This window comes from Periophthalmus magnuspinnatus, chromosome 20 (assembly GCF_009829125.3).
Source record: "Periophthalmus magnuspinnatus isolate fPerMag1 chromosome 20, fPerMag1.2.pri, whole genome shotgun sequence".
NCBI classification, from domain to species: Eukaryota; Metazoa; Chordata; class Actinopteri; order Gobiiformes; family Gobiidae; genus Periophthalmus; species Periophthalmus magnuspinnatus.
The window spans coordinates 14,675,026-14,688,068 of record NC_047145.1 but is presented as its reverse complement, the minus strand read 5'-3'; the positions used below and the strand labels follow the sequence as shown (position 1 = coordinate 14,688,068).

The 13,043-nt window shown below is 35.7% G+C and overlaps 2 protein-coding genes across 2 annotated transcripts; both read left to right on the top strand.

The window, feature by feature from the left end:
• Positions 1-972: 972 nt before the first annotated feature.
• Positions 973-3,907, top strand: LOC117388441 (uncharacterized). The gene is made up of 7 exons (XM_033985987.2): positions 973-1,166; positions 1,229-1,373; positions 2,029-2,142; positions 2,235-2,379; positions 3,202-3,350; positions 3,420-3,550; positions 3,616-3,907. The coding sequence occupies exons 1-7, from the start codon at positions 1,070-1,072 to the stop codon at positions 3,762-3,764; spliced, it is 930 nt and encodes a 309-aa protein (XP_033841878.1). The 5' UTR covers positions 973-1,069; the 3' UTR covers positions 3,765-3,907.
• A 634-nt stretch (positions 3,908-4,541) lies between these two features.
• On the top strand, positions 4,542-8,743 carry LOC117388466 (uncharacterized). The gene is made up of 7 exons (XM_033986014.2): positions 4,542-4,789; positions 6,141-6,285; positions 6,477-6,590; positions 6,884-7,028; positions 7,108-7,256; positions 7,329-7,468; positions 8,401-8,743. The coding sequence occupies exons 1-7, from the start codon at positions 4,642-4,644 to the stop codon at positions 8,568-8,570; spliced, it is 1,011 nt and encodes a 336-aa protein (XP_033841905.1). The 5' UTR covers positions 4,542-4,641; the 3' UTR covers positions 8,571-8,743.
• Positions 8,744-13,043: the final 4,300 nt, after the last annotated feature.

Here is a 13,043-nt window from a genome sequence, read left to right as displayed (position 1 = left end):
AGTCCATTCGGTGGTTCATTTGACTTTTAGCCGAATCTCTGTATAGTCATTTTTATAAGTCATTTTTGTACTATTTTGTGGTGGTAGTATTTATGTAAAATTTTTCACATTCAACCCACCTCCTGTGTCCCTCAAGCTCTTATTTGAAAATGCTTATTGTAAAACCAGAGCTCTGGGAGCAAATAAGGCACATTATGCAAAGATATACAATTGTGAGCTATAGCCAAATGTATTTGATGAGTATGAACTACTCAGAAAAGATTAAACATTGTAGTTGTATGAGTAAACACACAGGTATAAACCTTAGTTGTCTCTTTTATAAGTTGAATGTGCAACGCTGCCCCCATATGCTGTGAAACTGCGATCACAGGATCTTACTGCTCATAAACAGGTTATGATTGATGTGCTTATAAAATTTTATGTTGTACTGTAACCATGTATAATTTATATTATATGAATTGGCAAACACAATGTTCAAACTTTAGTGACAGTACACAAAGTAATTCAAGTATTCTGTTTTACACAATAAGAAAATCAGAATACAAATAAGTCAAAACATAAATAATCATGATAAAATTTACTTTGAAAGACAAGAGTGCAGATTATAGTTCCTTCAGTCATATGCACAGCTAAACAGAAACGCTTATGTTTTAAATCACAGATCATGTGACTGCTCCATGCAAATTATTTACTTTAATAATGGAGAACTGAGTGAAACTAGATCACCAGCCATTTGTAAAACTGTCTATAGGGTGAAAAAAGACCATTTTAGTATTAGTTTTCACAAAGATAACATTTCAACTAAACTTTTTTAAACAGCTATCAGATTTTTAAGGATTTGTTGCTCTTTAGCCCTGCTTTAGAAAGTAAACAGGACATTCTTTATGACCACAGATAAGAGATTCTCAGTGCAGGCCCATAAAAAGATGACACAAGCATTCATAGACCAAGACACATTATGATGGCCGTTATCTCGTCACCACGGCTACGCTCTTAGTGGAAAACTTTTCTGTAGAACTTTGGTGTAAAAAGTGTCAGCTTCTATGGACTTCAACCTTTTCCGGGAACAATGATGCCAACCCGTTCTCTGCTCATGCTAGTGGGATTTTTTACTTTTTTAGCAGCATTAACTTTTAATATAATATCACGTTTTGGAGCCAGAACTGGTGAGTAGTTTGACAACACATATAAATTTTTTATCTGATGATGTAATGATGTGTTTCTGCAGGTATTTTCACCCAGAGTACTGAGGATGTGCTACTGAAGTACACCACTCCATTCACACCGGTACAATGGACCTTTTTTGTGTGGGATTTCATATACATTTGGGTGTTAGCCATGTTTCTTTATTTCATCAGTGGACTCTGCAGAAGGTAAGGCAGTTTATAATACTTTATACTTACATTAGATTACATGAAAAATACATACACTTTTGGTGGAGTGAATTATGTGTGTTACCTGAACTGTAGTAAAAGTACAAAAAGGAAGTTCAACATTGAGGTAGTAGTATTGTGCATTCTTTAACTCAGGTTTTCACCATTGTGGAAGAAAGAGGTTGCATTGAAATTATACAGAGGCAAAATACAGCTTTATTTTTATCATCAAGTCTCATACTTATATACTCTTATACATATACATTTGTACTCTGTTATACTTTTATATGACCAAAAACTGCAACAGTAGAAGTACTTGTAGCAGTTGTCGAGACTATAGGCTAGACATTTGCTTGTAAGGTTACGTAGAACATTATTTATCCCACTCGGAGAGAAGTCTAGGTTGTTTTTTTACCCAAAAAATCGACTTGGTTTGTTTTAGTTTTAGTTTTGTTTGTGTTTATTGCACTAAAAAAACTTGAAGTAGCCCTAGATTTTGTCGTATATTTTGCTTTGATAACATAAAATGGAACAAAAAATAATAACTTTTAACTGTACCAAAATTCTAACTTCTGCTCAAATTTACACTTTAACTCCTTATCACTTTTGGTCCACATTGTGTATTAATTTTAAGAATTTTGAACGTCTTTTCCAGGACTGCCTATGACTGGATGTACACCACCCCTGCAGCATTCTGCTATGGATTTCATATTTCTGTTATAGCTAATGTATGCCTTAACATCACCTTTTTATTCTTATTTGACAGAGAGTAAGTGCACAGACATACACTCTTCCTTGACAATTACATAAGCCTATTTTCCAAACATTGTGTATGTGATTTTATATTATTTACATTTACAGAGCGCTGTTTTCTGTCATGGTCACCTCTGGGCTCATGACGGGTACAGACTACACCATTCTCTTCTTCTCCTGCCACGGACTGAAGATCTATGGAGCTTGGCTTTACAAGAACCACAGGATCGACCTCTGGCTCTACAGAATACTGGTAAAAAACACGTTGTAATTGTGAGACTTGTAAAATGTGTTTGTAAATGTTAATAATAAGACATGCTTAATAGATTCAAGAGTCAGCGTTTATTAACATGATTATAACACAAGGTGACTGTATATTTATTTACTGGATTTTAATTCCATGTTATTAAAAAGACCAGATAGTAAAAAAAAAAAAAAAAAAAGGTTTACTGGCCAAACTTTAAAATATACCTTATTAAAGCTATCCGGTGTAACTGTTCAGTGACATCTAGTGTTGACATTGAAAACAGCACTTTTCCTTTTGTGAATAGTGTTTAAATATTTCAGTCAGTCGATTAATTAATTAAGTAAAAAAGTTTATAGGGCAGAACAGGCTAATCCTATAGTCTTTTCTCTTTTTTTCCCCCGATAACCATTAGTGTATATTTCAAAGCTCCTTCTTCCCACAAAACTATACTAAAGGTAATTCTAAGTTTACGCAGCTGGAGGCATGCCATGTTGAATCATAACAGAAAAGCATAAATTCACAGGTATTATCAATAAAGTTTAAAGTTGAGTGAATTTGGAAGTCCTATACAAAGAGTCATTTGAAAGTATCATCCAGTTCTTATGTTCATATTCCCAATAGCATTAAAAACAATGCTAATAATGATTTTGCAGAAAGTAGCTCATTTGTTACTCCTATCCCCATTCTTTCTATTTTATTACTTCTTTAAAATTCAAGTCATTTTAAAGTATTTGTGTATAATTATAGTCCTTCATATAGTCATCCAACCTCACTCATCTATCATTATTCAAACTTACCACGAAATTACCTGACTAGCATGTCCTATAGGTGCAGAATGGCATAGCACTGTACGCCACATGGGGGACCCTCTCCACTCTGCTCACCCTGACCATGTTCATGCAGTACCAGACCGGAGCCTCCCGCTGCGACTGTGCCGCCGTGTCTCAAATGCTACTGCTCATAGTGCTCTTTGTGTGGTAAGACAAACATTCAGACCGCTATATCATATAATATACTACAGAATGATTTAAATGCTTTTCTTTCAGGTTTTTATTTGAGAACTTCTGCTTTGACGTACATGTGCGCTACATCTTCACCATATATCCTGTAGTCATCTTGTGGTTAAGTGGGAACATTGCCAATTTGGATCCCGGGACTCACAATTTTTTCTTTGCAGGTAATAACAAATGCATTTCTGTGATATGAATTATACATGTTAATCTATATTTTATTTTTTCCCAGTTTTCATCCTTATCCTCAGCTGTCTTTTATTCCTGGTCCGTGTTATCCTTGTTTCATGGAAACACCACAAAAAGCCCTTGTACAATGAAAGTGAACCCAGCATGTCTCCTATAGAAATAGCACTGACACAAAGCAAAATGTTTTTGTAAATATATGTAACATGTAATCTTTTTTATTTTATTTTTTTTAACAAATGTAAATAATTTGTGAATAAAATATTTGTACATAACCTTATTGTGAATTCTGCCCTGTCATGGTCATTATGTGTTGGTTGATCAGTTAAACTTTTATTGAAGCCTCAGTATGTAACTATTAACTGTTTTTTAAGACCAAAATAAAAGCTTTTTTTTTCATTACGGATGTGTTTATTGCACTGAAAAACATGCATCCTTACTCTAAGCAGATTTGCATCTCCACAAAACAGACTCTTATTTGGCCCAGAGGAGATTCTGCTTCGACTTGTTTCCATGGAAATGTTGTTCCTATGGCTATAATATTTCACAGTCTGGCATAAAATGTATCCCCGTGGAGAATGTTTCGAAGTATGGTTTTAACTTTCTATTTCCATGAAATCATTCAGTTGACTTTTCATCCCCAGAAAATTACGCGCTATAACTTTAAATCAATCCGCGAGTCCAATATGAATTAATGTTATAGAAATAAGTATTTTAAAGAAGTACTGTAAGTTCCTGAATACAGTTTTGTTGATGTACATGTTTTTATGGTCTATGGCTTTAACACATAGCATTCTGCTTTTTGTTCACTAGGACAGAGGTGAAGTCGCTAAGGACAGCAGGTTATTCATGTAGAGGACAGAATAGGACCACAATGCACCTGGGGAGATCTTTTTTTTCCCTGACTGTTTTGCTCTGTTCATTTACAGTCATACTGATATCATAATTGCAGGTTAGCAAATCAGATCATATTGCACAGATATCACAAACACGCAGCTCCAAAGTGCAGCTTTCAGATGCAGTAGACTGGAGTGGCGGCTTAGCAGTGCCTATAGCATAGATCTACATCACTATGCCTGCAAGTGTCCCCGTGTCTCCTCTCTCTGACAGGGCTCCGGGTCATGGGCTGCTTCATGCTGGGTCAGTTGCCCTCGCCATCGTAACCCAGGTGTGTGCTGCAGTTTTCTATGGTCTGGCTAAGGAAAACACTGTTCCCAATGGTAAGTTACATGTATAACTCTATTCTATTCAAAACATGTATATGGGCCACTGGCTCTTTAAAATTAAGGAACATAGTTACACTTAATATATTCTGAATTAATTATGTAAAAGTCATAACATTGCACAGAGAAATCCAGGGAGACCGTTGCATTTTAATAGATAATAAAACATGATTTGCAAGCAGATGTATGTGGGTCAATGAAAGCCGTTAGATATGATGAAAACAACACAACTCTGTAGAATGCTTTATACATGAACCAATGGAGTATTCTTACTTTTTAAAATCACTTTCTTAATATCAATAATTAGTGGAATAAAAGGTAAGAACACTGCATAAATAAATCTACAAGATAAAGGTTTGTCATTATTATTTGCTTACATGATTGGTACAATGCATGGTGATGAACATATACAAAAACAACTGCAGCAGTAGTATAAATATTCTGCCATGAGCTAATGGGCAAGATGGGGAAAGTGTCTTGCCCAAGGACACAACACTATAGACTTGTCTGAGCGGGATGAAGATGAACCACTGAACCAATGTTGCTCTTTTCAAATACTTTTCGTTGTAATATTGATTGCAATATTGTTTCACTTGGCACTGTGGAGTTGTGTTGCTGTTATCAGAATCAAATATAATCACACATCAATTCTTATCTCTTTATTATTTACTATCGCAGCTGGCAGCGTCAATTAGTGACTAATCAGTGAACCATGTCAATTTGTCTGGACAGTTTACATAATATACCAACATTTCCAGTGGTGGAAGGTAACAAAGTACAAGTAGTAAAGTATTGTACTTAAGTAGACTTTTTAGGTACCGGTACTTTACTTAAGTACATTTTACAGTGGATATTTTTTACTTTTACTTTATTACATTTGAGAGCAGGTATCTGTACTTTCTACTCCACTACATTTTTGAACAGGACTGAAAAGTAAAAAGTATTTTTCATATGATTTGAGGGGTCATTTTTACCATGTTTGTAGCAGCATCCTTACTGAGTTCAAGCTTTGACTTTGAGTCAGCAAAAATAAATATACAAAATTCATGAGAAAAATTCAGAAATTGATTTGTATTGCTACTGTTAACCAAAAAATGTATTTTTTTTCAACCATATCACTACATTTTGTGTGAAATACTTTTACTTTTTACTCTTTAAATACACTTCTAAATGGGTACTTAATACATTTACTTTTGACAATTACTGTTGACTTCTTCACCCACCACTGAATATTTCTGAATTGTTTGTAGAACAGGAGACATAGTACATTTCAGTCCGCTTTAAGAAAAACAGTCAAATAAGCCACAGTAAACGCAGACCTTTAACTCCTCTGTTGTTGTTCTTGCAGGAGTGTTTGAGACGTCCTCTGGGAATGTGTCTAAGCTGTGGAGCCTGGAGGTGACCATGGATCGCTGGGCCCAAAACAACTGGCTCATGGTGGACTGCTGGTCTCTGGTCTCGCTGGTGGAGGCAGTGTACAGGCTGTGGAAGAGGTCACATATAATATTGCTATATTATATATAATATTGTTGTATAATATTGTTTTTTTTGGTTTTTTTTCAAACATGTATATAGATCAAGTCATAGATACAGTCATAAAAAATGGATATTCGAAATGGAGCAGCAAGAAGTAGTGAATGAGCGATGCAGACTATGATATTTCTATGTCTATCTGTCGCCATAGAAACGTATTCGGTCCAGAGGCTTGTAACCCCGAGCTGCACCCTCCACTCTTCTACCTGATGTGGGCCTCCGTCAACAGTGCGCGCATCTGCTGCATGCTCATGTGGGACAGACAGTAAGCTATGTACTGGATATACACAACGTTATACCAGATGCCCTCCCTGACACAACACAGGCACCGGGATTCTGATGCATATGTTTCAGAGTGATGAAATATCAGCACCATTGTCATACCAATTAAAAGTTCAGATCAAAACGTGTCTTTGGAATGAGCAAAAGTCCTTAAAAAATATTGCTTTTAACGAGAACCTATGCATTAACTGACCTTTACAATACAAAAATGATTAGGTCGCACATTCATACCACCATCTACTTGCAACTGAGCAGATTGACTTCTCTCTCTTACAGTGAAATAGTGGCAGCTTTTGTATTTTCCGCAATGCAACCACCCATCGGCTTCTACATGCTCTACACCTCCTATTACAATCTTAACAAGCACAAAACTTGGCTCGCCATCAACAACCGCAATGTCATTTGGTGGATGCGCTACTTGGTAAGGCAGAGTATTTATTTATAGTTCAGTATTGTTGGCTATAAGAACACTGGGCTGATGGGTTGGTTTTTGGGGACAGGCCCAGAGTGGCTTGGCCTTGTCTTCCTGGTGGACTATCCAGATAGCTGCAGTGAACTTTGGCATCGTGCTCAAGTATAAGGCCGGGGTACAGGATCCAGGCGCCAGCACTCTTGTCCTAACTACTGTCCTTTTGGCTACTGTCATCTGGTAAGAATGGATAATCTATTTTTAGCTCCATCTGGCAAAATCTGACCATGTTTTTTTGTTTGTTTACATTAGGTTCTTTCTACAGAGTGTGTTTTACCTTAAATACATGCGTTACACATTCACGGTTTATCCCATTCTAATCCTGGGTCTTGGCGCTATGTTCACTACTAGTTTCCAAGTCAACAACATAACTGACAATACTGTCTACTGTGGTAAGAAGACATTTTAATTAACTCCTCTTTCACTCTTAAAGTATGAGATTATAGCTTACTTATTATGTCAAAACAAGTTTATTTATAACGCACATTTAAAACAACAATAGCTGCCCAAAGAGCTAAACAAAGACGATATTCACTAGTTTGTAGGAGGAATTATGTTGTAAATGTTGACAGTTTTTACAGCATCATAACAGAATGGTAATAGGATAGAAATATTATTGTAAGTAAAAGAGTAATTATGTTATTAAAGGTCCTATATTAAACAAAATGGACTCTCGTCAGCATCAAGTCATGTTATAATGCTGTTACCTTATCAAAAACATACATGGAGTTGCGTTTTGATTCATTCACACATGTTTGAGTAATTAAACATGTATGAATGTCTGTCCACATCTACAAAGCTCAAAATGCTCTGTTCCACCTTGTGATGTCATGAAGCAGTGGTTTTCAAGTGAACAGCTCCGTTTACCTTTAATTCAGTAGCGATTGTAAACTTCAGGGCTGAAATTATCCAAATGTTTCTAATGAATGTGTATGAAGTGTAAAAATATAGTGCACTTCCTGTATGACCACTTGATGACATCGTAAGGTGGAACACAGTGTTTTTCCATTTGAGAGAAGAAATCAGCCTAAGTATGCAGGGTTTATGTGTTAAACGTGTGAAAGAAACAAAACACATCTCCAGGTATGTTTGTGATGAGGAAACAACATTATAATATAGATAAGAAAAATGGCCCCTTTAACAGAGTTGTTACTTATATGACACATTTATATTTTATTTCCTGGCAACATGATTAACAATAAGCTTGTGTCAAGACTGTCAAAGCTATTTCCATTGATACCATGCTACAATGTGCTATAAAGTAAATCAAGTATCAATTATAAGCACTAAAAGTAAAAGTAATGCAAGCTTTATGTGCCCATAGGTTTCCTGATGCTGCTGATCACCATCATGTGCTCTGTCCACCTCATTCTAGCCTGCATGTACAAAGGCTCCTCACATAAGCCTGGCCCGGTCCAGCCTGGTCTCACTCTGGAGAACTGTGCGGTCGTGTGCCAACATGATAGCAAAGGCAAAATGCAAATACAGGCATAGAATAAACTACAGCAATAAATGTACATTAATAACCACAGACTTTGAAGATATGGGTTATTCTGACCACCAGGGAGCAGCATTTGTCCTTGCAAAACCTTGAAGTTACTCAGATAAGCACAACAACAGCAATAGTGAAAAAATAATTCATTATTCAAAACCCACATCTATCAAAAAAAACCCCACAAAAAACAAACACTGAGAATTGATAAGTAGTGTTAATGTTTATATATTAAAAAGCAGGTTATGCATTACAATTCTGGGATGTATGTCAATAAAACATATAGAAACATATATCAATAAAAAAAAGCAGAACACATGTAAGTCAAGTATTTTATATTTTTGCAAAGAAAAGTTGCATTTGGACAAATTATTTTTTTGAAACAGCACCTAGGCCAATCAAGGACGTTAAAAATAATAGTTGGTTCATGTTTAAGGGATAACTTAGCCCCTGTCAATACTAACTCCAGCCTCAAGGTGTCAGCGCTCATGAATTTATACAATGTTAGATGATATAGCCTACTATTTAAATTTGGATCTCCATAAATGGTGCATTTGACCCTGAACTACCCATACACATACATTTAGATATAAAATAAATAAATAAATAAATACTGGAATTAGCACACCCCTTTAATGCATGCTAATAGAATTCTCTGTAATTAACAACAAACTGCTCTGAAAACCTAACAAATCCATTGGGCTCAGTACAATAAGCTTTATGTTATTACCAGGACAGGCCATTATTTTACGCATGGAAAATTCCACACACACTAATGTACTTTCACTTAATGACTTTTTGTACCACAAACAAGCAACTTCTGTTCAACTTTTTGCCCTCAAAGTTTTTCACACGTACAGTCATAAACACCCTTTGTGATAATTAGGTAGTTGTCATTAATTAAATTAGAGAATAAAAAGTGAAGTGATAGAATGTAACTTTCTAGGGGTGGAAAGTCACCTAAATGATAGAAAGTTGCTATGGAAACAAGTAGGCAAAGGCCCTCCTCCAGTCTAAACAAGAGTTAGGTTTGTGGAGATGCAAGCCCGCTCAGAGTAAGGACACATGTTTTTCAGTGTAATAAAAAACATCTATAATGAAAAAAACATGCCTTTATTTTAATCTATTTTTTGGCAAATGTGGAGCTTTAAAGTTTGTATTAATTTATTTTTCGTCAGTTGATTCCATAAATATTCTGGAAGATAATTGGCTTACTTGGTGCCACTTGATAACTGCCTAATTAAAACTTTCTAGCTGTACGCTCTACTTAGATTTGGAAAATCTGCAGCATCATAACAACAAATGAGATTTTATAATAAATAATTAAAACATGTTTGGGAAAAATCTAATGAGTTGTGAAACTAACTTCATCAATTACCATTAATTAGTTATTGTGCACTTTGCGTATCTCACCTCGCCTCTCGCAGTGAAACACATACAAAGTTGGAATACATAAAAACATGGTGCACAATTTTCTGCAAGTGAGCGCAGCGTGGATTTTAATGCTAAGGTCACAGACACCCGCCCACTGCAATAAAAGCAATTTTCAGACCGGACAAATATTAACAGAGAAACACTATGAGCGGTAAACATGTCTATTGTGTCTCTGTATTCACTGCTGTTTGGTTTTGTTCGGTTCAGCCTCGTCACCAAAGGTTGAGTTGTTGTTCTCACATGTATGATGTCCCATTCTTTATGCTCAAAGCAGAAAGAGGACACTTAGACAAACCTGTGCTCATCAGATAGATTACATCACAGGTACAAGGAAAGTTGCATTCACAAAACCAATAAAAAAAAATGTTATGACACAATGTGAATGTGAAGATGTGTTTTCCATTGTTTTTCCATATCAAAGAGACAAAAAAGGCTATTGTAATACTGATCCCAAATAGAAAAACGCACCTTGTTGTATATTCTCTGTGCTGCCTTTCTGTGAGCACCTAACTGCTTGTCCCTCCATAACATGTTGTACTTATAGCCAAAATTGACATTAAAGAGCCCATATCACGCTATTTACTTATCTATGTAATAATACTGTTTCCTTATCACAAACATACTTAGAGTTGTGTTTCATTTCATTGACACATGTTTAACACACAAAACCTGCATATTTAGGCTGAGTTCTTCTCTCAAACGGAAGGCTCTGTTCCACTTTGTGATGTCATGTGGTAATACAGGAAGTGCTCCACTGTGTTTTTAAACTCCATACACCTTCATTAGAATCATTTTGACAATTTCATCCCTAGACTTGCTAATCTCAACTGAACAAAAGGTAAAATGCAGCTGTTAACTTAAAAAAATATCACTACATGACATCACAAGGTGGAACAGAGCATTTTGAGCTTTGTAGATATAGACATACAAATAATGAAAGATTATTGTGTGAATGAAACAATACACATCTCCAGGTATGTTTTTGAGGAGGTAACAGCATTATAACATTGCTTAAAGCTCAATTTTGCGTAATAGAGGACCTTTAAAAAGTGGTGACAGGATTATATTTAGTGTGTTACCGGCCTTTGCCAGAAATTATTGTCATTCATTACACTAAAATTCATATTTTTATTTGGGCCATTTTGGATTGACTTCTTTAATTAAAGGTAGTGTATGTAACTTTTTGTTTCTAATTGTCTCCATGTAGATGTTAGTGCTTTGGTTAAAATGTTCCAGAGTATTGTATTAAACTTTATCTCAGTGGCGTGAAGAGAAGCAGGTGACACCATCAGGCCAAGATACCCACAGTAAAATGTGCATTTCATGTTTTGTTTTGCAATCAAAACACCTGTAATTGAACAAGTGCCAGCTAAATGCCATATCATGGAACGTTTCAGGCAAACAGTTACATATTTATGATTGAGCCTAAACATTTATAATATATATGCAAATTAACCTTATTTGAAATGAAGTACTACAAACCAAACAAAGCCATTTACAATCACCTAAAACAAAGTAATGGGATTCTCGTACATCTCATTCCCTCTGCCCCCTGTGGAGATGGGGGATAAAACGATCGCTTTACCTGAGAATACAGCCCCTCTGTTTAAACCACCTCTTTTTGGATCTGTGTTTTGCTGAATTCGCCCTGTGAAGTTTGCTTCCATAGAAACTAATGCTTTCTCTAACAACAACCGACAAGCCTAACTTTGGTTAAAATTAGATCCTCCATCACGTTCGCCCGCTAAAGCCCCCTCCACTGATCCAATTGCATTATATTTACGCCTTATTTCAAGCTTGGGGCCATTAAAAACAAAAAACAAAAAAACATTTAAAATATTTGATGATAGTAGCTTCCAATGAAGGCGGTACAATCTTTTAAACAGCTGTACATGTGTTGTTAGCTGAAATTTCTTTGGGGAGCAAGAAAGGAAAATAGTAGCGCAGTGTCCATGGAGGATTCAGAGATGTTTTACTGTCTGGCACATATGTAATTGTTTCCGTTCTCTCCATAGAATTTTCTTTTTTCCAGAGAGAGGATGAGAAATAAGCCACATATGCAAATGTGTGCACCCAGTTAATTTAAACCATATAATTATGCAAACATTGGAAGTATTACCTTGTGCCAAGATGATGTCCCGCTTTGCCCCCTCCCTCCTCGTTTCTCAGCAGAGGTGAAGTCAGGTCTGAATGAGCAACAGTTATCGCTTGTGTTTAGTTTGAATAATCAGTGTGGCAATAGAGAGAGTTGATGTGAGGTAAAGGTTTTAAAATTTTAGGCAGAACAGTAAAAACAGGTTTAAGCGTATTGGGGCAGCTGTACTTGAGCAAGACACTTCGGCCCCTGACAGTCAGACCATGGCAGTTGTGCTCAGATTCACAGATGACCTCACCTAAACTACATAAGAATTTTGTATTATTATCTATACATAGGAGTTAGTGGTGGGACAAGTACTCGGTTTTGTTACTTAAGTAAAAGTACAGATACCAGAGCAAACATATACTCAATAAAAGTAAATGTAGCACATGAAAAAATCAGAAAGTAAAGTATCTGTTTAAAAATAGTAAAAATAGTAAAAAAAAAATTTGCACAGATTTTCAGATTTAATAAAGCTTCAAATATAGTGATTTTGATAAAGATTTGTGCAAATTTTTTCCCTACCCATTTTTATTTGTATTTTTTTTTTTTGCTCAAACTACGAACGTGTTAAAAAAAAACAAAAAACGTTTACTCAGCCCAAAGTAGAAAGTACAGATACCTGCTCTCAAACGTTGTGAAGTAAAAGTAAAAATTATCCACTTTAAAAAGTACACATACCTAAAATGTATACTTAAGTACAGTACTTTACTACTTTTACTTTGTTATGTTCGACCACTGGTAGGAGTAAAGAAGACTGTGGTCAAGTACTTGTGGTAGTACACAGAAAAACAGAAGTACAATTATGGTATCACCACCAACAACAATCACTTGATTTGCACTTTTGGGAGTAATTGTGGGGATAGAATGCAGTTCATTTCAAAATTGGACTCATAATGCACAT

What these genes read in the sequence shown, in the direction of transcription:
- LOC117388441 (XM_033985987.2), top strand. Translation starts at nt 1,070, where the DNA reads ATGATGCCAACCCGTTCTCTGCTCATGCTAGTGGGATTTTTTACTTTT. An exon ending in ATCAGTGGACTCTGCAGAAG is followed by an intron (nt 1,374 to 2,028) that starts GTAAGGCAGTTT and finishes CGTCTTTTCCAG; the next exon opens with GACTGCCTATGACTGGATGT. An exon ending in TCACAATTTTTTCTTTGCAG is followed by an intron (nt 3,551 to 3,615) that starts GTAATAACAAAT and finishes ATTTTTTCCCAG; the next exon opens with TTTTCATCCTTATCCTCAGC.
- LOC117388466 (XM_033986014.2), top strand. Translation starts at nt 4,642, where the DNA reads ATGCCTGCAAGTGTCCCCGTGTCTCCTCTCTCTGACAGGGCTCCGGGT. An exon ending in GTGTACAGGCTGTGGAAGAG is followed by an intron (nt 6,286 to 6,476) that starts GTCACATATAAT and finishes CTGTCGCCATAG; the next exon opens with AAACGTATTCGGTCCAGAGG. An exon ending in TTTGGTGGATGCGCTACTTG is followed by an intron (nt 7,029 to 7,107) that starts GTAAGGCAGAGT and finishes TTTTGGGGACAG; the next exon opens with GCCCAGAGTGGCTTGGCCTT.